At 34.2% G+C, this 26,889-nt stretch overlaps 1 protein-coding gene across 3 annotated transcripts in view; it reads right to left on the bottom strand.

The window, feature by feature from the left end:
- Positions 1-2,694: 2,694 nt before the first annotated feature.
- The window catches only part of trhde.1 (thyrotropin releasing hormone degrading enzyme, tandem duplicate 1), a 202,266-nt gene continuing 178,071 nt past the window's right edge, over positions 2,695-26,889 (bottom strand). For 2 of the 3 annotated variants that reach the window (XM_087248252.1, XM_087248251.1), the window contains exons 15-20: positions 23,393-23,490; positions 23,074-23,181; positions 18,144-18,311; positions 10,087-10,227; positions 9,789-9,870; positions 4,662-6,892 (exon numbers count right to left, since the gene is read on the bottom strand). In XM_087248252.1, the coding sequence (XP_087104378.1) occupies positions 6,749-6,892; positions 9,789-9,870; positions 10,087-10,227; positions 18,144-18,311; positions 23,074-23,181; positions 23,393-23,490 (741 nt within the window). In that variant the 3' untranslated portion in view covers positions 4,662-6,748. Of the gene's footprint in view, positions 6,893-9,788; positions 9,871-10,086; positions 10,228-18,143; positions 18,312-23,073; positions 23,182-23,392; positions 23,491-26,889 lie in introns of all 3 variants that reach the window. The other variant, XM_087248250.1, reaches the window with a different exon arrangement.

Raw genomic sequence — 26,889 nt, 5'->3', positions numbered from 1 at the left:
CACTGTTTACTTTAACTTCTGTCCTTGAAGCCAGTGCAAGGTTAGTGAATTCCTGACATGAATATCCCTAATGTTAGCAGCCCCCTTTGAAGTAAAGTGTTACTGAACCTTTTGTTTGCATGATTTCAATACAATGTGTCCAAAATGACACAATATATAAATTCATTATAATGTGTTTAAGCATGAAAAATCTAATCGTCTGGAAAAAAAAAAATGTTCTTCTATAAAATATAGTAGTAGTCCTTGCATCGTTCAGTGTCAGTTTATCATGATTTTGAAGGTGTTGTTGAAGTACTTTTACAAAGTAGATGAAACAGATTACGTTTTTTCTGTGATTCGTCTTGCTGTAAGGAATCTAGAGTGGCACTAAGTTGTTTATTTTCCGCACACTTGGATCTTCTCCCTTATTTTTCCGACTCTACAGAGAACAAAGACCTGCGATAAGAGAGAATCCGTTCCCAATCCCGCCATTGATTTGAATGTGAAATGGCTCTGATTATAGGTATTGTGGAAATGGCAAAATATTAATTTGCATGCGAGGCACAAAAAGGATTTATGGTCTCTTGTAGTGCTTTGTTCTGAAATGTCAGCACAATTGGAAAGTTTGCCGTTGTCTGCCGGATTAGAATTATTTATTTATACTCGGGGGCTTTTTGAAGTTTTTACAGATCACAGGGTTTATTACGTCTCTAAGAGGTGAAACATGGCAGAATGAGTCAACACTCTTGCTCAACCAAGAACAGAGAGATAAATGGATCTAAAAGCAGAGAGGACATTTCGTGGGCCAGTTGCACATACTGAAACCGAAGGACATGAAAAAAAAAACTGTAGGTTATTCATTTCTTGTAAAAATGCACTCTCAGTAACTTAATTTAATTAAGTTAATTAATTTAATCCATCTATCTATCTATCTATCTATCTATCTATCTATCTATCTATCTATCTATCTATCTATCTATCTATCTATCTATCTATCTATCTATCTATCTATCTATCTATCTATATTTATTAAATCTGATATTTATGCATTCTCTAAAAAAGGGTCTTTTTAAATGCATCCTTTAACTACTCATTTAACTACTGAGTACTTACTATTTAATATTAATTAACTACATGTACTTTCTATGTGCATTGAACACGGCGCGTACATGACAGTTTAAAGTATCACACACCAGATGCATACATTCGAATGATATTTAACATGAAACTAATCAGATGGCGCTCTGTGGCGCGGCTGAAAAATGAACCGCGTCCTGAGCCGTCGCCGGGCGTCGCCGACAGCCGCCGACTTGCGGCGTCGGTGTGTGTATCCTGATAGAAACCTATGTTTAGAATTCCAAAATACATGGTGCTGCGTGGCGCTGCGTGGCGCTGTGTGGCGCTGCATGGCGTTGCGTGGTGCGGCACGCCGCCGGGCGGCACTTCTGGTGTGCGACCTGCTTTATACTCAGATCTTGAAAGTTTTAAAAGGGGGGTTTGTTAACAATTTTAAATAAAAAAAAATATTATTGATGTTATAAGAAAATCTCACAGAACATTATCAAATAAATTAATCCGCGATCCCTTAAACATTTAGATTAGATGCTAACATCATCAATATGGTGGTAATGTTGAGGCAAACAGTGTTGACTTTCTACAAAAATCATATAATGAAATCCTTAGTTTGCATTAAATAAGATGTTCACTAGTTAACATTTTGTTTTTCATCCATTCAACAATTTAGTTTTACTCAGAAAGGCACACTATACAGAATACACACAAGCGAACAACTAAAGTACCCCCCCGCCCCCAAATTGGTCTCTATTAATCTATTGTCTTTATCCACAATCCATATAATTTATCTCTGTTAATTTAATATTCTAACTTGCTGAATTAGTTTATCTTTTTAAAGGTTATTTGGGTTTTGTTTTATTTCTTTTTTAAATCAAAGTACACACTAAGAAATGTCTCAAAACAGAGCCCAATGTGTCATGTAAATATGAAGGAGTTTTCTGTATTATAATTATTATTATTATTATTAATAGTAGTAGTATTATTAATATTTAGAATAAAAAAAAGTTATGAAATTGTCTTTAAATTTAACAGAAACTGGCCTTGTTTTCCCCCAAAACCCTTTTTTTTAAAGTTTTTTTTTATTTTCTTTTACTAGTTTGATTATCCTTTGCAGTAGATTTATAATATCCAACATTTTATCAATCATTTAAATCAGTAAGAATTTCGAAAAAATTTTTTTTATGTAGTTGAGAAAAATAATCAAAACTACAGATTTGTTGTAAAATAAAATAATGAGAATTATATAATAACAAAGAAACAATCTTTAAATAAAATAAAATAAAATAAAATAAAATAAAATAAAATAAAATAAAATAAAATAAAATAAAAATAAAAGGTGAAGACTGGACAAAGTCTGAAGGAGGAACAGAGAGACGACAGCCAATCTTCTGGCTGAAAAAAAAAAGAATGAAGATAAAACCATGTATTCAGTCTAACAGAATCAAACTCTTGAAATAGGTAAATCACTGAAAAGTGGCACTTCAGAGTTTGACCTTAACCCAACCAACCTCAAAACCAACCAAAACCTTTGATGTCTGCCTCCACCGATGGAGATTTGCACTAATAGGATAAGCATTTAAGCAGCAAAGCAAAGCTGCGGATGGAAGTATAGCTCTCAATAAGAGGCACGGCAGACAGTGATGCATTACTGTACAAAAGAATTTATTGTAAGCATTAAAATCTCTAAGCAGCTCTGCTCAAAACACAGAGGATATTATCTCTAATTTAGAAACAAAAGAGAGCTTTACGTCAAACACAACATGAAAGGAGGGAAATTAAAAAAAGACATGTTGAATCAGTCTGATATTACACAGGCAACTCACAACTTTAAAGAATCCAACTAAAAGGTCTTGTCTGGGGATTTCATTAAAGACCCTGCTAGTCGGCTAAAAGAAAAGTGGCCTATGTTCCAGTTTTAATCCTCCAGAGATCCACACCGCCAAGCAGACAGAAGATACTAAGTTTACCAGGGTTGTGCACCATTCAGAATTGAACTGAGGATGGCTTGCAAATTCCAATTCAATTCCTGAATTTGAATTGAGGTAGCAAAGAGGATAAAGAATTAAAAATGAGTGAAATTCACTTTAGAGCTTTCATTTACTGCATTTTCTGAAATACCCTTTTTCCAGTATAAATGTTGCAAGAGAGTTGAAAATGTAATGGACATTTTTTAATACATACACAGTATATACACACAGAGGAATGTCCAATTGTATATTATATTATATTATATTATATTATATTATATTATATTATATTATATTATATTATATTATATTATATTATATTATATTATATTATTTTATATTATATTATATATACATATCCTCACATTATTCATTTCTTTAGGCATTTACTGCATAGATACTTCACATGAAGTAAATTACTATGTTTAATATATTGGATATAGTCTGAATATTTTATTATCATTATTATTTGAAGAAAGCACTTGTTAAAGGAAAAGAAGCACCAAATATGACTTGTTATTTATCACATAATAATTATGACAATAGAAACTGACATGAGAAATTTTTTACGCCTCACTTGCAGGTAACACTATAATCAATGACTGTGTACAATAATGAACACAGCAACTGTATTAAAGCACTTTTAATGAAGCATTCACTGATATATATTGACCAATAATCGGTTTAAAAACAGATGATTATCAAGGCCGATAATATACTGTCAATCTAAACATGGTGGAAAAATGCAGCAAGTTTCAAAAGAAATAAATCCTTGTGTACATTTGGGTGGCAAAGATGACGAGACATCTATTGTTACAATTTAACAAAGACACCTTAACATAAAGTCTAACAATGAATGCTGTCTACAATGTCTGCACTGCAAAAATTTTACATTTACCACAATATATTTGTTCTTGATTAGTTAAAATGTGTCTAAAAAAAGTATTTTGTCAATTGAAAACATGAATGAATACAAATTGATTAGTTAAAAATCTGTTTAATTTAAGCAGCGCATCTTCTGTTTATGACTGAAATCAGTTACTTTAAAAAAAAGCTTGGTAATAAATTTAGTTATTCAGATTTCTTTAAAATTATGTAATTGCTTAAAAATATTTAATGTATAAAAGGCAGAACCACCAAATAACTGGTCTCAGCAGATCTTAATAATTAACTATTATTGGCTGAGAAATTTAGTTTCGGTGCATCTCTAATGAAAATATTCAAATTTTAAAAACAATTGATAACTACATTAGCAATTCAAAACAGCAAATCTGCAGTTATACTGTGTAAAAAGTGATTAGTAACTTAGAGCGATTAAAGCAATTGCCTTAAAAGCAACAAGTTGACTTTACTTAAAAATAATGATAGTAAACCTAGTTGAAAGTTGAAACTGTTAAGTTGACCTAAAATTTTGCAATATGCAATTTGACTCACCTTAAAAAAAAACAGTTAGCTAATGGAGTAAAAAGCAATTCCATTAAATAACCGTATGATATTATGTTATTAATTGTTGATATTAATGGGTAATAACACAACATGGAATGCTGCAACCAACCAATCAGAATTAAGCATTCCAGAAAGCAGTGTAATAATGGTTCATTATGTTTATTAACATTTTTTTATATTCACTATATTAATGTTGTGTTTGGCTTTTGTTCAAATCTTCTTTGCTCTCATTTGTCCGTAACTGTTACTTACCATGGCAATTCATTGGTTCCGCACACCTGTTCCTATTCAGTTAATAATCCCTTGCATTTAACACTATGTTTAGGTTCTCCTGGAAAGTTCGCACTTAAGAGTTAACATAATTATGAAATCAAGTATCACAAGATAGCGGTGTAACTTATTTTAATAAATTACAATCAATTACAGCAGGGTTTGCTAACTTCGCTTATGGGAAATAAAGAGTAAATAGTTTGCATCAGGTGTGTTTTTAATTTAAGCCACATTAAGCTAAACTGCACAAAAACATATTAATTGTTACATTACAATCCTGTCACATTCAAAGTTATTTATTTTTATTTTTTCCACGACGAGCCTGATAGATCTTGCATTTTTCGATTCCACCATGTTTCTCAATGACACAACACAGAAACTCAGGGCTTAAAGAAATGTTTTCCACTTACATTAACAACTTTGTGAAGTACATTTAATTTGTAAATATAATTTAACTGACATGACTAGATCACACCATAAGTCTCTCAGTTTCTTCAGTATGTATATAATCTGGTTTAGTTGATATTTGTTGATTAATTAATTGTTGATTAATTCATTTGAGTTGGTGCAACATTTCTCCTGCGATCTCCTGTTTCTTTTTAGATTTACTATAAAAGAATATTTTGAAACTACTTTCGTCATGTGTCTATATGGACACATAACTGTTCACAGATTTCATTGTATTTAATTTATGTTTGAGAAAAAGCTCTAATGGGTAATAAATTGGAATAGTTGATAAAGAATTACTGATATTTCATCACAAACGTGCTGTTAGACTACTGGAAATCCTCTGTTGTGTCACTGTGTACTTGTATTTCCAGCCATGTTCTTCAATTCTGAATTTTGCCCAAGCCTGAGTCAAATATATATGATAATTGGCCAGTTTCATATCCAATTCAGTTGGCCATATGCATTATTTTTGGCTGAATACAATGCTGTTGAGTAAATATTGTACAAATGAGTTAGTTTTTTGTATATAATCTGACATTTTCTTGTGCAATTTTGCCATTTTTAATATACTTAGGTAGCCAAAATTGCAGAAAATCAGTCGATGACAACTTTTAATAGGAATGCATGTGCTTAACCATTCATGTTCATGTAAAAAAAAAGAAGAAAAAAAGATAGAGATAAAACAATTGAAACCTTATAATTGGTCTCCATGACAAGCATCCATTCAGAACCCCACAACGATAGCACGTCTCAGCACTGCATTGACTGCACTGACCTCCCTCCAGTCAATCAATGAATTATACATGAAAATATCGACACACTGATTATTTTTTCCACTCAAACAAACATACCATATTCAAGGACAAACCCTCCAAAATAGGAGAGCCAACGGTAACACCAGGAGAATGCAAATGATCCAGGACACCAGTGGGTGAAACCATCACTGGTTCAAGCACGACTTAAAGACTCCCCCTTCTGATGCCCGTGGAGTGGCGTCGCTTGACCAAACAATATGCGTCATATTCTGTACAAGACATCAAATTCAGTCATCGCTCCCCTTTATGGCTTTAGAGAGAGAAAAGGCTACATGAATGTTTCTCTTCTTTGTCCTCCTCGTCCTCTTCCAATCATAGCACTGATTGTCACGTCGTTGTGCTTAATCTAAATTGTGTTTTTATATATACCAAAGAGCAATCTCTGTGTACCGCCGTCCGCTCTTCAAAACAAATTCGATATTCTTAGGACTCGGAAAAAGGTCAAACTTCAGAATGACTTGGAAGAAGGAAATGACTTTCATGCAAAATACGAGGGGGAAACTGAATGTAAATCATCTGTCGCTGCTGACGCCACCATGCAATTTCCGATGTTGATTCCTTCGGGTTTTTATCTGTCATTTCTTGCATCCTGGATTGCGAGGGCCTTCAAAAATAGCAGGGAAATTAAAGCTCATTTTCATTGTCTGAAATAGTTTTTTGATTTGTATTTTTTTTAACGCTTAAATCTCCCTATGCCGCTGGCCATGAGTTTCCATGCTAATTGAACGCTCCATGCTAAATGTTGCACTATCCATCGGGAGCTTTCCGCAGCCATTGGTAAAACTGTTCCTGGAACAGGATGTGCCATTTTACATTGGCTTGAACGATCTCGACGGCTCGAGCGAACGCAGGGGCTGACTCTCCTCCGCTGGTCAGGATGAACTCTTTCAGCTGAAGAGAAGATAAACAATTCTCATTAACATTATCATATGTATCAGAGATTGTGTGTTTATGTTTGTAAGTGGCACCTTCGGCTCTGACTGATAAACAGCGTCAGAATATACGACGCATTTTCATGCAAATGCCTGATGTGTAATTTAGCAGATAACAATGATGTTTATGATAATGAGGTGTGGGAATGCATTGAAGTAAACAGAATTATCGGTGTTGTTGATTGTCTGGAAAGAAAGGGCATTTGGGTGTCTGTGAAAAAAAAAACCTATAACACAGATTAAAGACATAAAAAAACTCATCAAAATCTCTATTTCCAAAATCGCCACCTTGAAACTATAAGGTGCTGTCTGCATTCTGAAAGATTTGAGATATTCAGCTTTAAAGTTTTTCTATTTAATGAGGGAAATAAAAATGTAAGGGAACAAGTATACAAAAAAAGACAGAGATACTTAATGCATTGTAAATGTGCAGTATTAAAATACTCTCAAATGTAAACATAGGGATTTTTAGAGCACTTTAGGTCATTCTTAAAATTAAAATCACTTTCCACTTAGAATTATAAGGTAAAAAGAATGACAAGGTTATATATTGCAAGTCTTGTAACAATGTGTTTCTATGACTACTTAGTTCATATATCAGTATACTGTAAATCATTTTTTTCTTGTTTAAGTTAAGAATAAAAGGCAAAACTAAACATTTTTGTTCACAGCAGGTGGGAATTTTATAGTTAAGTTGAAAAATTTTAATAAATGTCAGACATTTTAAGCCTTTAAAAACTGCAGGAAAACAGACAATGATTCAGTTAAGTATTTCACATTGAAGACTTATACTAACTACACTGTAAAAAATGAATTAGCAGTTTTCATATTTTGTGTTTTCCGTTTATTTACGGTTGTGAATTGCATTATGGAACCTTGACCTCTGCTCTGTCAACTTCTGATGCTGAAAATTGAAATTTCTCTAAAAATTATTACATTCTTCCAAGCATTTACTATTTTCTCCCAAAACTTTTCTGTATTGGCGAATTATATTTGATCATTTTTTCATACAAGACAAATTTCTAAAAAAAATTTCAGCAGAAATAATATTTCCATTCTCTTGCAAAACTATCGCTGGGTTCACTTGGGAAAGTGCTTAAATACATTTTTTTCTTAAATATAGTTCTTTGAGGTACATTAAAAATGTATAATTTTCCTTTCAACTTGTATTATATTGCTTTTAACCATCACCATGTCCCACAGAGTTTAACAAAGGGACTTTTATAGACATTTAAGTAGTTTGAGACAAGATAAGAAATAATATACAGAGAAGCAAGTTTGTAAAATAACAGAGAATGTACTGGCTGCTTATTATCAGGTTCTTGCAGCATAATATAAAACACCAACCCAGACAATATATCACTTTAAACTATTAAAAATGTTCATAAAAGTCACTTTTAAAATTTTTCAAGGTTTAAAGTTGTTGGATAAAATCTTAAGGTCCCATAATGCAATTCAAACGCCTAAATACGTGAAATACAAAAACACGAATCGCAAAATAAAAAAAAATCATTTTAACTACTCAATTTACAGATATTTTTTACAGCGTGTATATAATTAAACATATCACATAAATTCATACTATATGAAGAGCTTATTTGCAACAACGGATACCTAAAATCTTTCAAAACATTTTCAGAAATCAAAATTTTTATAACTGTACTCTTTTAAAACAAAGCATGCAAAACATGATATTTGAAAATTATTTAAATTAGAGTTATCTGTTCTTACAAATTAACTCTTTATTAACACACACCGATATGTACCATTATTTTAAAGAATGAATTTTATGTAATTTCATAAAATGAATGACACTTTCATTACTTTTTTTAAAGGGTGAGATGTAAATGAGCTCTGCATTAAAAGATGTCGATCATATCAATAGTGTTGCATGTTTTGGTTCACATTCTTACATTAAAATTAATTCTATTAATTTAATGACCAAACATTATAATACACTCTATCTGCTAATGCATTTAGATTTATAAAACATGTATTTAAACATAGACTTCATAGCTCTAATCTTAAGTTCTACTGGGTGCAGTGGAGATGCTTCCTGGCTTAAAAGTAATCAAGGAATTTGCAGATTAAATCTTTTTGATTTCTAATAAATGTTTTTTAAATGAAAATGTAGCATGTAAGCAATGTAAAATGTAAGAGAACATAAACAGAAATTATAAGCAAGTTGTCACAGAATTTTGACAAAAACATGACAGACTCTTATGATTCTAAAATGAAAAAATTAATGTTATGAATAAGGTTCACAGTTCATCATGTCATGAGGTATATATTATTAAATACGCTTACACCAAGCTTTTTTATTATTATTAATATTTCAGAAATGCAGGTTGCTCATAAGATCTTAAAAAAAAAAAAAAAAACATGCAAATCCCGAAGCTGATTATAGTGAATCTGTGGATGAAGTGCTCTGGCAGCAGCTGATTGTCAATGACAGTATGCTAATGCGCTGCTTAAGAAAACAGTGAGGGGGTTCGTATTATCTTTGTATGAATGATAAATTGTGGAAGGCAAAGTCAGCCGGATGAGAAAGTGCTGCAGTGAGAAGCATCAGCAGTCTGTTTCCTCTGGGACTGAAGCTGAATGAATTTGAATAAGTGAATATTTGTTCCATTTCCTCTAATAAGGTTAAGAAGTTACAACGAGGAAATAACCCAACTTAACAGTCCAGGTCACATTTCTGCAGTCATCAAACTGTACTTTTGCTCATTTTCTCAACTTCAGCAATCTGCTGACTAAAGTTTTCTATAACTATTAATATCCCATGAAGATTTGTCAATAGCTCATTAGTGTTTTTAGTTAATTTGCCTCAGGATAGAGTATAAATCCAGACTCACCTCATTCAATTCGGCCTCAGTATTGAGAAACTCTGTCACGCCGCTGATTAATTTTGAGTTCATAAATAAAGCTTCTCCATACCTGCAATTGAGAGACGCAAGTCTTTTATTAAAAACAGCTGAGAACATTTTAATCAGCCAAACAGTAAACAAACACCAATAGATGCATTCTGGTCCTTCAAACGCTAACAACCAGAAACATTCACCAATATATATCTTATGAGAGTGTGGATGTAAAATTCATATCAGGGACTGAAAGGAAGGTTTTATGAGCAGGAATGAGTAGAGCTACATTCACCTGGAGTTCAAAATGTCCCACTTCTCTCTGAAATATCTCCATGCTAAATGTCTTCCCAGTGGATTGCGGGCCACATGTATGATGACATCAATTACATCCTGATCCGGCACCAGGTCTGACGTGAGGGACAGATTCAGGAGCCTGCGAACAACAAAACAATCATGGCCATGATGTGGACTGCAAAAATTTGTACACTCTCAGAAAAAAATGATACAATGTTGTACCAAAGAAGGTATAAAAGCTGGTCACTGGCGCAGTACCTTTTTATGGAACAGAATTGTATCTTAAAACAAAGAAACAAATTTGTACCATTGCAGTTTGTACCTTTTAAAGACATGATTTGTACCATGGAAAACCAAAACGTACCTTTGGTTTTAAAACCTGCAGATACAATATTGTACCTTCATCAATGGTGCAAATGTGATCCATGAAAGTATCACTACAGTGACAAGATACTTTGTACCTTAACAGTGTTAAATGTGTTCCTTCAAAAACTAAAAAGTTTCCTTTTGTGTAAATGCACCTTTGCCATTTGCAATAAAGAATACAAATTATTTTAACATACAGTAAATTAAAAGACCTAAAAGACCTTTTTGCTAAATATTTCACAACTCAATTCACAACAATTTTCTCCAAGTTTCACACAATACCTTTGTAATCACTTCACTTTCAAGTCTTTAATAGAGCTGGTTTATGTCAACTCATCTGTGTCAAACTGTGACCAGAAATATCTATCTTTCATTATGATTCTTTGGCAAAATATGTCTGTAGACAAGTGTGTTTGCACATGTTACTGTCCCGAGAGTTATCAAATATTTGTGGCACATTTAGGGGCCGATCACAGCGAACATGCTTTTCATTTCCAAAAGCGCAAGGCGTGTTCGCTGTGATCGGTCCCTTATGCAGCCAAACTTTAAAAATATATAAAACAATATTTTTTTAATCATTTAACCGATACCAATAATCGGTTACAAACACATCCTTTCGCTTAACAGTTAATCGATTATTTAGAGCACCCCTAATTAAACCGCATGCGCAGGTTCTAAATTTTGACTTCGGCTTAGTCCCTTTATTAATCAGGGGTCACCACATGCTTACCCAGCATATGTTTTACGCAGCGGATGCTCTTCCAGGTGCAGCCCAGTAATAAGAATGTATTTCAACCAGCCATATTGAATTCGATAACGCCATGCTATAAACCCTTAAATAAATGACATACTTCATTAGTTGCCATCTCAAAAACTTTGGCTTAAATATAAAACTTAGCTTATTAATGCCTGCCGCTTGACAAATATGTCTATTAACGTGAACATTACAGCGTCTGTTCTAATTAAGCCGTTCTAATCAATTTTTCAATCAATTTTTAAGCTTGGCTACATCAGAGATATAAAACACATTACTCTTCTGCATTTTTCAGAAAAGACACCCACTGACAGGCCCGGCGAAACACAATTATTCAAATATGACTTCAATACTGTGAGTCAGCGTCTTCAAAAAGTAATTAACCTGAAAAGCCCAAATTGCAAGCAGACAGACCCATTCGCTTCAAATTGGTGCGAAATGTCAAGTAGATGAAAAGGGAAGAAATAGGAAATGAGATGTTACACATAAAGACGCTGCCACGGTGCACAAGTTTTCAATTTGCAAGAACATGCGAGGTAATTTCTACAATGTGGTTTAGTTCAGTTCGGCTTTTGACTTTATGTGCCGTCGAGTAGCAATGTATCATGCACACCCTGGAGATTATTGCCACAGATCCGAGTGCAGACGGCAGCTTCACAGATCGCAAATGTGACATCTTCTGCTTCTTTTGTGGACAAGTGTGAATAAGCTTTCAAAAGAGTTTTGTTAATTGTCAAATCACTTTTTCTAATGGTGGCACTCAGAAATTCTGTTACCTGACTCGTGTGATTGAATCCCAGCAGGTATCTTTGTAAAGGTGTGAAATTGTCTGACACTGTCAACATAGCTTTCTTTTTTTCATTTCTTTTAATGTCACTGTTTGCAGAAGCCTATGAGGGGAAATAAAAGACTGGAAATGCTTTTAAAAATATAGGAACTCAAAATAAATAAATAAATGAACAATTCAGCATTATGTCTTTATAAAATAACACATTCTCCTGGTTTTTCATTTGGTTGTTTGACACTTCTGGAACATCTACGATTAGTTTCTCAAACAATCTTTGCATTGACAAATCTACATTAATCATGATTGCTTTCAATACGGTATTTGCACTTCATCAACATGTTATGTCATTTAACTATTATAAAGCAAATACATTCCTCACTTTAAATTAAATATCTGTAAATTATTTTCATTTTTTTTATTATGTTTTTGAATTTTATTGTGAGACCTAAACTTTCCTTCAATATCTTTTATGTTGCAACGTTTGAAAAAAAGTGACTTTTATTAAAATTTTTAATTGTTTGAATTTCAATAATTTGTAATTTATTGTAAATTATAGTACAAAAACCTGCTAATAAACCGTAAGTTATTTTACATAATAAATTCTCCATATATTATTTCTTATGCAATATATTGCTTCAAACTATCAAATGTCAATAAACGTCATTCTTTTTAAGCTGCACAGCTGAAATTCAACAGAGCAGTGTTCAAGGTCCCATAATGCAATACACAACTATAAATAAATGAATAAAATATAATTACATTTTTTTTTAAAGTTTCAAAATACGCAGCATGTTAATTAACAGATATTTTACACTGCTTAAAATACATAATGCCCCCTGTCAAGGTTGGAAATGTTAATAAATATGGGCAAAAATTCCTAAAACTCATAAAAACAGCCAATTGATTAATTATGAAATGAATCAACCATTTCAATTAATTGTCTGTATGATTGATGAGTCAAGACTTCATTTTTTTAGTTTTAGTCTCCCACTTAAATGATTAATTTGCAAATAATTACAGATAACTTACATTTCCCTTTGCATTATGGATAAATTCTTAACTTCTTTCTTTCTTTCTTTCTTTCTTTCTTTCTTTCTTTCTTTCTTTCTTTCTTTCTTTCTTTCTTTCTTTCTTTCTTTCATCATAAAAATTATGATTAAATAACCCATGGCACTTCTCGTAAAGAGTAGTGGTGTAACCCCAGTGTCCTGGCCAAATGGCCTCCATCAGCCCTTACCGATCATGGCCTCCCAATCATCCCCATCCAGTAAATTGGCTCTAGCACAGTCTCTCTCCACCAATAGCTGGTGTGTGGTGAGCACACTGGCGCCGATGTCCTGTGGCTGCCATTGAATCATCCAAGTGGATTGTGAAGTGCTTTGGGTATATGGCCTTACACAATAAATGCATTATATTAATATACATTACTTACTTACTATAAAGAATTTATGTTTTTTTTTTCAAATTTGAGCTTCCAAAATGCAGCTTAAGTTTACTATTTAAATTTGTTTAATTGTGTGCTTTGAAAACACTGTTTTTTTCCTCAACATTTTTTAACATTTTACAAAACTATTATGTTTTTTTTTTTAAATCTAAGATTGTTGTGTATGCAATCATAATCGACAGAAATCCACCTCTGAGCAGCATTAAACTGTCAACGTAAACACATTTAAATGTGATTTTAGATGCCATTTCTGTACTTTCTCAGCAAATCTAGGTTTTCCATTTACACAGATTTTAACTGAATGGTAAAAACAATTAGTTATTTATGCAGACTTATAAAGTATTCAGGAGAAATCTGGTTTCTCTCATTTATGTATTTATGAACATTTTGTATATTTGAATTATGAATTAATCCAAGGTGATGTGCAAGTTACAGTACTGCGATTGTGATTAGATATGACAGCTGATTAGAACTTTCAGTCTCATTCACTTTCATTCATTTTTAGACGTTAACAACAGCTCGTTACGCTGCTTGATGTTGCAAACTGAACTTTTCTTATTAAATGATTTTGCTTTGTCTGTATAATCATGCAAACACTTGTTTATAGAGCAAGCAGTTTGACTGCTTTCTGCGGTTGATTATTCCTAGTCATTTCTCCTATAGGCAGCTGAATCAAAAGTTCTAAAACAATCGCAAAAACGAGTGCACTTCCCCATTGAAGAATAAGGTCAATAGTATCATAAAAAAATGTTTGGTACCTTATAACACAACATCAAAATAGATTAAGGAGCTGTATGGTGGAGGAATACAATTTACTTCATGTCATAGAAATCAATACTAAACACACTGATCCTTCATTCAAACTGATTGAAGCATGTTTTCAATTTAGCTCCAAACACAGTGACACTTCTCTAGGTAAGATTAAATATCACAAACACACAACTCAAGGGACTTTGCTTGTGCATGATGCGAAATTTAAGTGTGGCTGAAATCAGTGAACTCCAACTCTTAATTCGACACTAGAAAAAAGTGGTTGTCTAAATGCTGCATTTGTGAAATCTTTCAAATGTGTTATGATGATATGAGACTTTAGAACAGATCTGACAGGTAATATGAGGTATTTTAAGTATAAAAACCCATACAAATTCTCTCTCCACAACTATAACTCCTAAGGTGCTACGTGCATGGTGTTTAAAGATGTTAAACATCTTTATTTCAATAAAAATAAAAGTACAGAAAAAACTCTTAGGGGGAAAAACCCATCTTTTTTACAGTTATAAATATAGTTGCACGTTTTTCACACACCAGTGTGGCTATCACATCATACTAATGCATTATAGCACTAGGTGCAATTTTCTAATTGACATACTGTTGCTAGCAATTGTGTTTTTGGAGCCTTGTCTACAACTTCAACACCATAAAGTCACAACGTCTGCTCCTGTGAAATATCATTTGGTAATATTCAGGCGTTTTTTATTGTGCTAAATGAGTTTTCTTGGTCTTTGCTTTCCAGTTTTGTTTAACATTTGCAGACTATGGCCATGTTCAAAATAGTCCCCTTCTTTATAGGAGATGAAAAAACTGCACGTGAAAAAAAATGTACCCTATATTAACCAACAATTTCTGGTGTGAATTTAAATGACACTTTATCATCCCATAGGGTAATGGAATAGGACTTGAGAATTGAAATAAAGTGATAAAACTAATACTGGTAGATCATGTGACAGTAACAACATGAGGAAAGTAGTAGTCTATGTGAAAACCTACAATTTTTAAAAAGGGACTTGCCCTTAACCCATACACTTAATCCTACCCCTAAATGTGATAATCCTTTACAGGATTATCTGTCATTTAGCTGTCTATTTAGCTGTCTATTAGCTAAATCTTTAGCTGTGTATTAGCTAAAACTTTAGCTGTGTATTAGCTATTGGAATAACGATTAGCTGTCATTATTCCATACTGATTGTCAATCAAGACGTGCTAAACACAAGACACACAAACTCATTTGGAGACTGATGTCAACAATCTAATCTGTTCTGAAATGACACCTCAAAGCAAACAATCTGAATAGCATGAATTTCACTCATAACATGCCTTGATAATGAAACAAACAAAAAAACTGTTTTGACATTTACTTGAGATGATTTGAATTTGTTGCACTGATTACTTCATCAGGTTCAGCGCTCCCAAGTTCTTGGTTTAACACTTGTCGTAGCCTAAATCACACTGCAAGAAAGTGTCTGCAACCTTCTGACGCTGCCAGAATTTCATCGGAGAGAAAATCTGATTACAACAGCCATTAATTGGGTGTCAATGAATAAGTCAAACAGACCATACAACTGACCTTAGAATTTTGAGATGCTTTTTTTCCCTAAATTTGTGTGAGATGACCCAATCAAGGCTGGAATTGCAGATTGTAAGCAGGGCTTAAGCTAAAATCCAAGATTGTCTACCACAAGATGTCTTTAAATTCAACTTGAGACCCCTTTTCTACCACTTTACTAGGTTTAGCTCCAGTCATAATCAAGCAGACTTAAACAAGCTAATCAAGGTCAAATAGTATTTAACAAGTCAATGACTGCCAGTTCGTCTGATCAACCACCTAAACAAGCTTGGAATGAGCTAACGGCTATTGATCCTGTCAGCTGGAGCCATTTAAATCCTCCTACCATGAGGAAGCAATCATGATTTTGCCACCCAAGATGCATTTAAGTGTTGCGTAATATGATCTTGTCAAAATACATATAACTATTCCAATTCCAGTTTTTGGGTTTTTGAGTTTTTACTAGTAACCTAGCTATCTCAGGGCAAATCTGAGTCAAAGTTAAGAATGGAAAATCCTAATCAACAATAATCCAGAGCAAGAACATACCTAAAACTCTAAGTCTTGTGATGGATTGAGGTGCACATGGAGTTGACCCAAATCACAGACATTACTTTTGAGCTTGTGAACATAACAACCAGTCAACTTATGACTTGCTCTCTCATTGGCAGGAGCTCGTCATCACATCTGACCTTATGTGGATGTTGAATCAGCTGACCGGTCCAAAATATTTAGCATGCTAGATATTAGATTTTCATCCACGAGGTGACAGTGACATGCAAACAAGTCTCTTTGATGAATCACTGATCACCCACTGATTTTCCTAATTACAGCCTGTTCTGTTGGAAAGTTCTTTAACCAGCAAATCAGACTCAAACTTTATTTTAAATCCTGTTGTGACTGGACATTACTCAACCCTCCTGTGGTTGTGACGTTTACTTAGATTTAATCTTCTTCTTTAGATTTTATCCTTCTGGTATAGATCTTGACTTCCATTCCTCCTCTGCTGTATTACTTTACTTAGATTTGACCTTGTTGTAAAGGCTTGACACAAACTCAAACAAGACCCTTTTTCTGGTGTCCATCTTGACTTAGACGTGATCTTCTTTTGGTCTAGTCTTTGACTCATACTTGACCCTCTTCAGGTCTGAAGCTTGACTTAAACTTGACCCTCCTCTGGTCTCAGTCCACTTATATTTAGCCTCATCCTTGGTCTTGACTCATGGAAACTAGCTGGTCTTGATTACAACACTGTCAATAACTACCACCACTACAACTAGAGAACGTGTAAAATAGATTTAAAACATAATTAGGGAACCTTATTTTAATACCCTTAACATATAAACCAGATCCTACAATCTGACCAGCTGAGAGAAGCTGAGAGAATGTTGATCCAGAAACAGTCAACTTAAAGGACATGGTTACCTACTGTAGGTGAATGCTGGTGGTTCCTGCAGGAGATTTTGAATTCCTGCTTCAGCAGCATGGTTTACTTATACTGTATCTAGGTGTATACTCTAGGTATACTGTGTATTACAGCAGAGTCATGGATCATTGAGAGCTAGAAAGAATCATTGATTTTACCTTCAAGGAAGGCAATTACCAGGATACAAAAAATGAAAAGGATCCTCCTTGACTAGAATATGATGAATAGTATCTAAATATGAAGAAGACGATGCCTGGATGTAGAGCACTGAAATGTGTGGTTGCCAAATGCGAATCTATTTGTCTTCTCCTTCAAGCAAGACATAATCCCTCTCCACAATCCTATGCTGAAGATTCCCACAGGAATCTGCTTGCAGAGAAGGGTCAGAGAGGGTCTCTTTATATGACCAAGTTTCTTTCTCTCTGTGCATCTATAAAACAACCGAATGAAACAGAATAAATACAGAAGTCAACCAGCAGTGAATCCTGAGAGAACCGCTTCAGAATTTGTGTGGGCTGTGAGATCCTCGTCTGGACTGGACAGGGTGTAATCCGTCACCGTTCGCATCCTGCTATTGAGTAAGGAGAGGATTTAAAGCGCCATAGATAGTTGTGGGAAAAGCTCCTACAGCAGCTATTGTCTTTACTGCCCCATAAGAGGAGTGAGAAATTCTGCTAGCGTGAGTGACATGATGTGAAGAAAAGGATTGAAACAGATGCCTCATGAGGAACAGTAAACTAACAAGTGAGAGGAGTGTTGTACATGCTCCAAGCACCTCTTGCCAATACAATGGCATAAAGACTCATGAAAAGAGGCAATCAATCTTCAGGTTAATGAATGGCACAGAGATCATTTGGAAGAGTTGTTTGGTTTATCCATCTAATTCATTTAGTCACCACAGAAGCTTGATATTTGCCATCATGTCTTTGTAAACGATGTAAGATCCTCAACTGACCTGTTAAGCAGGAAGATGTTGTCACTGCAGGTCAAGGCCTCCAAAAGAACCTTCTTCTCAGAGACGGCTGTAGACGAGTGAAACTTCATCCAGATAAATTCCCACACATCCTCATCCATCAGAGAAACACCCGTGCAGTACACAATGTCCCGGACGTTGGGTGGAATCCTGCGAGACAGAAGATTGAATAACTGAGTGAAGACAAGAGCTGAAAACAGATTTATAGTTAGACACATTTAGAGGTAAAAATCAAAGTAGATCCAACTGTATTTTCTTTCACACAAATATATTAGAGTGGAGGGGGAAATGTGGATACATTGTTTGGTTTAGGTGATTAGCATTCCTCATTGTCTGTTCAATAAAATTTAACTGAGGTTTGCAATAGATCTACATGTTTTAGATTGCATTGTGTTCACACCGAATTCTAATTTATGTTCCTGGGAATTAGCTTTTCCTAAAGACATGCTTCTTTCACAGAAGGAATCTGTGAAATCCCAAGGGTTGCTTAAAGATGGCAAGTCACAAGTCAATCTTTCACCTCCAGAAGAATCAATGTAAAACAGTGTAAGTGTATGTCAGCATGTTTTTATTAGTGAGAAGCTGTGCTTTCTTTTGCTGTTTCTTCTTTTGACTTAAAATGTTTCTGCTGACAATATAATGAAAAAGAGAAACTTTTAGATAAAAAAAATTGACCACTTTGGCTCAAGTGGCTTTCTGCTGTCTGCAATCACTTTGAATCACTTGAATTCTGTCACAATGACAAATGTCCATAATAACACAAGCAGATCTAATGTGAAGATCTCCGCAAGATTACAAATTGTGTGGTGAAAATATGACCCAAATTTTCACTCCAGACCTTCAAAAGTAACTCATAGTGCAATATATATATTCTGGCGATATATCGGTCATAACAAAGAGCTCTCTTAGGACCCATGATATCATCTGGTTATAAATCTGAGAAAAGAATAGCAGAGTATAGTGGAGCTACACGGAGAGAAAAGCATCTCAGGCTGTGAGGCGATGCATGTAATATTCGTACAGAAAGAAATAACATTAAACCTCAGGAGAAGCTGCGCTGATACAGTGACTGAACTTTTGATTTGCTCAAACAAACTGAAATAAAGACCTGCTGATTCTGGATGAGCCGTCTGAGCCGCTGGGAGTTTCCAATGTAGCGAAACCAACAACGGCACCTTCAGTTAGATATGAAATCATATCACATCCAATTGGAGTGTATAGACTGAAATCTTCACACCTGTAAAGGTAATGTCTTGTTTATGACTGCCAATGGCAGGATGTTATGATTTCCCAAGCATAGTTAGAGAATAATATTTGCGACTTCCCGTTAGCTGCCATTATATCTGGAAAATTCCTGAATTATAATATGCTCAGCAAGCGAATGGGAGATAAAACGAGTCATAAATCTAGTTTTTACTTCTGATGTTGTAACCTGAATATAAATATATGGTTTCTGCTTTAAACTAAATGTCAATATTCCTGACTTTCACAAAGGAAAAAAGGCTGAATTTATACGATTTCCATAAACAAGCAGCTTTAAAGTATGATATGCAGTGAAATAAATATTTAAAATGATTGTCTGGCTTTGGTGAGTTTGAACTGATGGGCTGTAGTAATATGTTATTTTTCAGAAAATCACTAATATTTCATGAATTAGTCTAAAATAGATCATTTAATATAATATAACTTCAATCACTGGAAATTTTTTAACTCCATGATATTCCAGAAACTCCATGGCCCATGGGCACACTATTAAGAAAACACTATTAAGAGATCCTTAAAAATGTGAGACACTTTTGCTCATGTTTAAAGTTTGAGTATTTTATAAAGTGCCTTGTTTAAAACAGTTTTAAATTGTTATTAAGCTTGAGCTGTTTCTGCTCTCTTTACAGTAGGTCTTGTTTCCTATGTTCATTCAGTTTTCTAATCAACAAAACTCAAGGAGGTTTTCTCAGCATTTGACTTTTGCTGTACAGTGATCTGAAGCCTCTCTCTGCAGCTCATAAACTCTGCTGGGTCATTCCTGTGACATTATCATCACCTTAACCATAAAAAGACATAAAGGTCAAACACATTGCTCTTTTATGATGTGCTCAATCCTGAATATCAAACTGAACTGCTTCTTTTTATTATCCCAGCAGGACTAGAGGTCATTGGTGAAGAAAGGACACTGAAGGACACATCTGGCAGACCCGAACTTCAGCTGGCGGGTCAGAGGCAAACAGCACCATTTGAAAAACTATTAAAAACAGTCCATAAAATGCAAAAAGTAGCCCAACTTTTGAAAAAAGCATAAGTATCAAAAGGATGACATAACTAGTAACATAAAAATCTGCATAAGAAAAGCTGCACTTCTTGTAGAAGAGATTTCTCCCATCTGCTAATTTTGACATTTGTACACAAGTGACTAACGCAATATTAACTAGTGTCTGCCAAATGCCTTAAAAGTAAAACATTTTTTAGCAGATCGGACTAACCTGTGCATGTAATGACACATCTGACCAATCCAGGCTAATGACAATATATTACAATACATTTTTGCGAAACGTAAAATACATTCCTCCAGGTACGTTTCATTGCATGTTTCAAATGACAAATCCACTAGAGGGAGCAGTCTACATTTTAGTCAATCTGAAATACGTTACTTAGGGTATGTTTTGATGACTGTTTCAGATACACATCCTTCTGGTACACATTCACAAGAAGGTAGAGCTTGTCATACAAATCTCTGGCAAATCCCTTCCCAAAACCCAACCAACAGTGTTTTCCAAGCAAGAGAAAAGAGAAAAGTGCACTGTCTGCGACCACATAGGTTTATCCTAATTTTACATAACTTTTGTGAAAACATGCTTCACTGGACTTGAACCAGTGGGTTAGACACTAGTTAAGGTGCTTTGTGGAATACATTTTGGTTGAAGTGCATGAAAAAAAATCTATTATTTGTTGATAATATGTCCCTGTAAATATCATTCATTAGTGTTAAAAGAAACAAATGCTGTTGTCATCATAATGCCCCATAGAAAGGCATGGGACGATAATAGCTTTCAAGGTTTACGGCGGTTTGGAAAAGTCAAGGTTAAAAACCACCAAAAATATTCTGTTATACCATTCCTAGGGTATATGTTTTGTTTTTTTATGTGTTTTTTTCTGACATGTTCACTGTTTCAAAAAAAAATAAAAAATAAAAAATAATATATATATATATATATATATATATATATATATATATATATATATATATATATATATATATATATATATATATATATATATATATTTTATGTGTTTCTTAAAATAAAATTTATTGTGTTCAATGGGTTTAAAAAACATTTTAGAGCAGTAATCACAATACAGTGGTAGAGTGAAACCATGATATTTTTATCCAAAGGTTATCATACCGAAGTACATTTTTTGCAATTTCACAAAAATGTCGACTAAAGCACCTACAGTATTTCCAATGAGCTTGTGTTATATTTAACAGGAGATGTTGTGTTCAATACAGAGACATCTGTCTATTTAGATGCAACCAGAAACCTCACACTAGTCTCCACAGGGTAATAATTACAGAGCCACTGCTAGAGCAATTGAGCAGTTTAAGGTCAAAAGAGTGTAAAATCTTCAACTGAGAAGGTAAATGCAGTTGAATGAGTGTGTTTTTTTTTTTTTTTTTTTTACATTGAAATCAATAATATAAGCAAAACCAACTTTAAGTATAGCATCCCACTGCTATCAGAGAAGCTCAGGTCATGTATGTGACCTCAACAGAGCATTAAATACACATTAAATGAAGCCAAGGTCAATATGCGATACATAATATGAGTAAAACAGCATCTGTGTGTCTATCTGTTGATTTTAGGGCATGATTATGTAGCAAGCAAGCACATTTCCAACGCGCTTGAGGTTGCCAATGTGAATAAAATGAACTGTGTGTGTGGCCTTTCATGTATTTATAGGCATGCGGCCAATAGTTTGGCTGAGGGACAAAAAAATATTCCTTAAAACTGAGCAAACACAATATCTTGTGCAGGCTAACATGATTTCTTCAGATACACAAACAGACACCCACAATGGTGTTTATTTTCCATTATGGTCATTAGTCCCTGCCGGTGGCCTGGGGTTTTTGCCAGTGTGATATTGCATACAGTACATGCTTGTGAACATTGCTGTAGGCAGCAGGGGAAACAAATTAGATGAACAAATGCGTGTTGCCATGGACACCTGGCACAGAAATAATGCTGTGTGAATGTTAGGAGGGTTGATGAGTAGAATATATTGATCAGTCCTCAAAGTGTCCACATGCACCACACTCAATCCATTCTGTGCTCAGATATGTAACGTAGTGTGTTTGACAAAATAGAAAATGACTTCAGAAACTTTTTACAGGTTAAAAAGCTAATGCTTAATTGAGGCAGACAATACCAGGTCTTGTAAAGGACTGTGCTTGTGTACTAAATCGCAAATGTAAGCTAAGCAATAGGCTAAATACACCAAACATTTCAACAAACAAGAAATACAAACATGAACATATGAAGAGTTCAGATGCAAAAACCTCTAAATGCCATCTGAAATGTCCTCCTAAAATGAGCATTTTCTCAGCCTTCTATCTTTATGTACTTTAAAAGGCAATAACAAATAACTCTATAATAATAATTATTCACTATAACAGTAAAATGACTGAGTCCACACACAGTTGAAAAAAAATGCTACTTTTAGAAGAAAATATTAAACAGCATTTAAGGGTTTTTGCATCTAAACTCTTTATATATATACAGACACACATTTTCATTCTTATGCAATATAGTGAAAAGTGCAATGTGACCACTCACTTAAACTGCGTAGATTCAGAGAATTAAAGAGTTGATGATTTAATCCATGATTTAAACTAATTTATTTGTAAAGGACTTCAGCTCACCTGTTCTTGTTGCTGGAAATCCAGTCTGAAATGAGAGAAACAGCCTGGCGGTGACAGTGTTTGTTTCCAAAACTGCAGGCCAGCATGATCACCTCTCTCTGCAGCTCTCTAAGGAGGAAAGAGGGCCGGAAACCAGCAGGAAAGTACAGGAGCAGGAAGGGGAAAATTAAAAATTAAATACACGTCTGCTGAGGTCATTCCCTCTCTTTGAGGTGGAAAATGTATGGCTTACACTTTGCAATCCAGTGTCCTTACTTCAACTACATATACGTATATAACAGCAATATATAATTCAGGAAAGATGAAATGCAGGACTTACTCTGTCTGATAAGCTGAATGCATGAAGGAGCCGTCAGGGGAAGTGGCTGGCCAGCCGAGCTTGTGATACTTTGGTTCCACTTGTCTTAGGACGTAATCCTGAGGAATGAATTAAAGCAAACTATTAAAACTAGACAAAACTAAACAATCAGCAAACATTTCAAGCCAAGCAAACATAAAATAAAAACTCAAAACCAATCCAAACAAAAGTGCAAAACGGAAAACAGGAATGTAATTAAAGCAAAGCAAAAGGAAAAAAGGAACATAACAAAACACAAAGTAAAACCAAACAAATGCACAAAATCCTGCCAATAAAGAAAGCAAAACAAAACAAACCATTAAAACAAAATAAATACAATAAAAATCCTAAGAAAAAAAATAATAAACCAAAAAACCATTAGCTTTTCAACCTGTAAAAAACAAAACAAAGCAAAACAAAGACAAAACAAAGCTAGAAAACCACAAATTTAAATAAACAATTTAAAATCAAAATCAAACGAAAAGCAGAACATGAGTGAGTATGGTCACCAAGTTAAGACCGGGATTTTTATGTAAATGTGTTTTTAATTTGTAAATGTATAAAGCTCACTATATCACAAGACCATTTATAAAAAGTAAGCAGCAAAAATGGGTCACTTAGAAATGTTTAAAATTTAATGAATTAGCTTTCATTTACATATGTAACCACCTGGCCAAATAATTATTCAAGATTTAAGTAAAGAAGCTCCCGAGATCTATCGTTGCTTAATCAGCATTTACAAGTATTACTGTAGTAGGTTGGTATGGCTTTAAGGCTTTATTGACCTAAAAATCTTTTTTGCTTAAAGGGATAGTTCATCCAAAAATGAAAATTCTGTCATTATTGACTCAGTCTTTCATCAGTTACAAACCTGTTTGACGAAGATATTTTTAAGACTGTTGTACACAAGTAATCATTGACTTAGTATTTGTTTTCAGCTCTCTTCACAATTATCTACTTTTGTGTTCTACAGAACAAAAGAAGCTCATAAAGGTCTAGGATAGACAAATAGTGAGTAAAAAGTGAGTAAAATTTCATTTTTGGTATAAATATCCCTTTCGTTTTTTCAGTTCAGTGCCTCAAACTCAGACAATCACAAGTAAAAACACGAGAGATGCTTTAAATGAGAAATGAAATGTATAACTGAAATCATAACAGCTAAACGAATACAACCCCATTTTTAGTAAAGTTAAGAAATTGTGTAAAATATATCTTTGATTTCTGAGATCTCTCTAACTTTGAACAGCTGTAAATTTGCATCATGTTAGATGGTTTCAAAATGTTTATAAAATGCTAAAATTTTAACAATAGTCATCCTCAATTCCCAACGAAAAAATATTGACATCAAAATAAAAGTTAATAAACATGCCTCTTCAAATTTATTTTTAGAGTGTGTTGCAGCCATCACAATCAACATTTGTTAATATTTACTGAATAAAATGTAATGCCATTTTAGGGAAACAAACACTATTGAAGGCATTGGTTACCACCAGTTTGTTTTTTATCATTCTTTAAAATATCTTCCTTTGTGTTCAACAGAAACTTGCAAGTAAAACAGGTTTGGAACAAATGGGGAAAAACTGAAAGATTTTCTTTTTAGGTTTTGAGTGAGCTGTCCCTTTAAGAAAAAAATGACAAAGCAAATATTTTGCAAGAGTGTGTGCTAGCATGAAGCATAAAACATATGCCAGCCTAGTTAATGGTTTATTTTACTGTAGCGACCCCGATAAAGCAGGGACTAAGCCAAAGGATACTGAGTGATTGCTAACAGCAGGCATTCTCAAATGTGTTGGTCCACTTTCCTCCAGACTTTAACTGTATATCTAATCAAACACCTAAAGAAGCTACTCAAGGTCTGCGATAACACTAGAAAGTTACAGACAAGTGAGTTTGATCAAGGCTGGAGCTAAACTCTTGAGGAAAGTGCATCTCAAGGACCACAGTTGAGAAACTCTGTCTAAAAGTAAACCACTGCAAAGGTATTTTAAAATTTGTTTCACCACTAAAGCAAAGAGCAAACGAAAGAACTTTGCCATATCAGGACCCTAGTGTGGGTTTGTGTGTTTGTGTGTCTGTGTTTTGACTCTCCATATGGTGAAGGGAAATGTCGCAGCAGGTAATGTCATGGCTAATTTAGCATGACTGCTCTCCTTCATGCCCTCTTACCGAGACTAGTGAATGATCACAATTAGAGCCTGCTATGCAGCAATTCAATTCTTAACACATTCTTAAACATATGCAAACACATGCAGGTAGTTATATATATATATATATATATATATATATATATATATATATATATATATATATATATATATATATATATATATATATATATATATATATTGTGGTAACTGTAAGGGGGCACGGTGGCTCAATGGTTAGCACTGTGACCTCACTGCATAAAGGTCACTGGTTTGAGTCCCAGCTGGGCCAGTTGGCATTTCTGTGTGGAGTTTGCATGGACTTCTCATGTTGCCGTGATTTTCCTCCAAGTGCTCTGGTTTCCCCCACAGTTCAAAGCAATGAAATATAGATGAACTGAATAAACTAAATTGTCTGTAGTTTATGACTGTGTGAATGAGTGTGTATAAGTGTTTCCCAACACTTTATTGTGGCTGGAAGGGCATTCGCTGGTCTCAAGGATAGATAAATAGGCTCTTCACAATGAACATGAGCAAATACGGTAATCTCAGATTACTCAATTCCATACTTAAGTATCGTGATTTATAGATCCAAGATCTGTCAAATAATCTCAGATACTTTAAGAGCGATACAAGGAACAGTTGCTAACACACACACTCGCAAACAGGTTTGGACTGACACCTGGTCACATGATTTGAAGACACCTGACTTCAACTTTTGCTCCAACTGCTTCCTGTCTTGAGTTACATCTTGAACATCTGCTGCATATCACAGTGAACATGGTGGAGAAGTGCTACTGAGACACTTTTAAATTCATCACACATTCACTGTGGACACTAAAGGCTCATCCATTGCAGAGCAGGGGAAGGAATGAGTCACCCACACCAAAGGATTGTGGGTAGGTGTGCGAATGATGCTCTGAATAACAAAGTGCTGAATATGAAAACAGGTAAGACCCAAGCTAGGGAAACAGTCTGTTCAGAATAAAAAACGGTCACACTTTATTTTGATGGTCTGTTTGTTGAATTTAAGTTACATTGCATCTACATCCCAACTTATTAGATTAGAAGTGGAGAGTCAGGGTTAGTGTCAGTTGACATGTACTTGCAAAGTTTGTTATAGTCAGTTAAATGTCTGCTTAGCAGTAGTATCAACAAATGTACTAACACTCAAATGGGCCATCAAAATAAAGGGTTCCCTAAAATGCTAGCATTTAACTTATAAACATAACTTATGAACATTTGTCAGTCTAATCAAATAATGTAAAATATTCATTCATTCATTTTCTTGTCGGCTTAGTCCCTTTATTAATCTGGGGTCGCCACAGCGGAATG

The sequence above is a fragment of the Danio rerio genome, chromosome 4 (genome assembly GCF_052040795.2).
Source record: "Danio rerio strain M-AB ecotype USA chromosome 4, GRCz13ab, whole genome shotgun sequence".
NCBI classification, from domain to species: Eukaryota; Metazoa; Chordata; class Actinopteri; order Cypriniformes; family Danionidae; genus Danio; species Danio rerio.
This window is presented reverse-complemented; position numbering and strand designations above follow the sequence as displayed.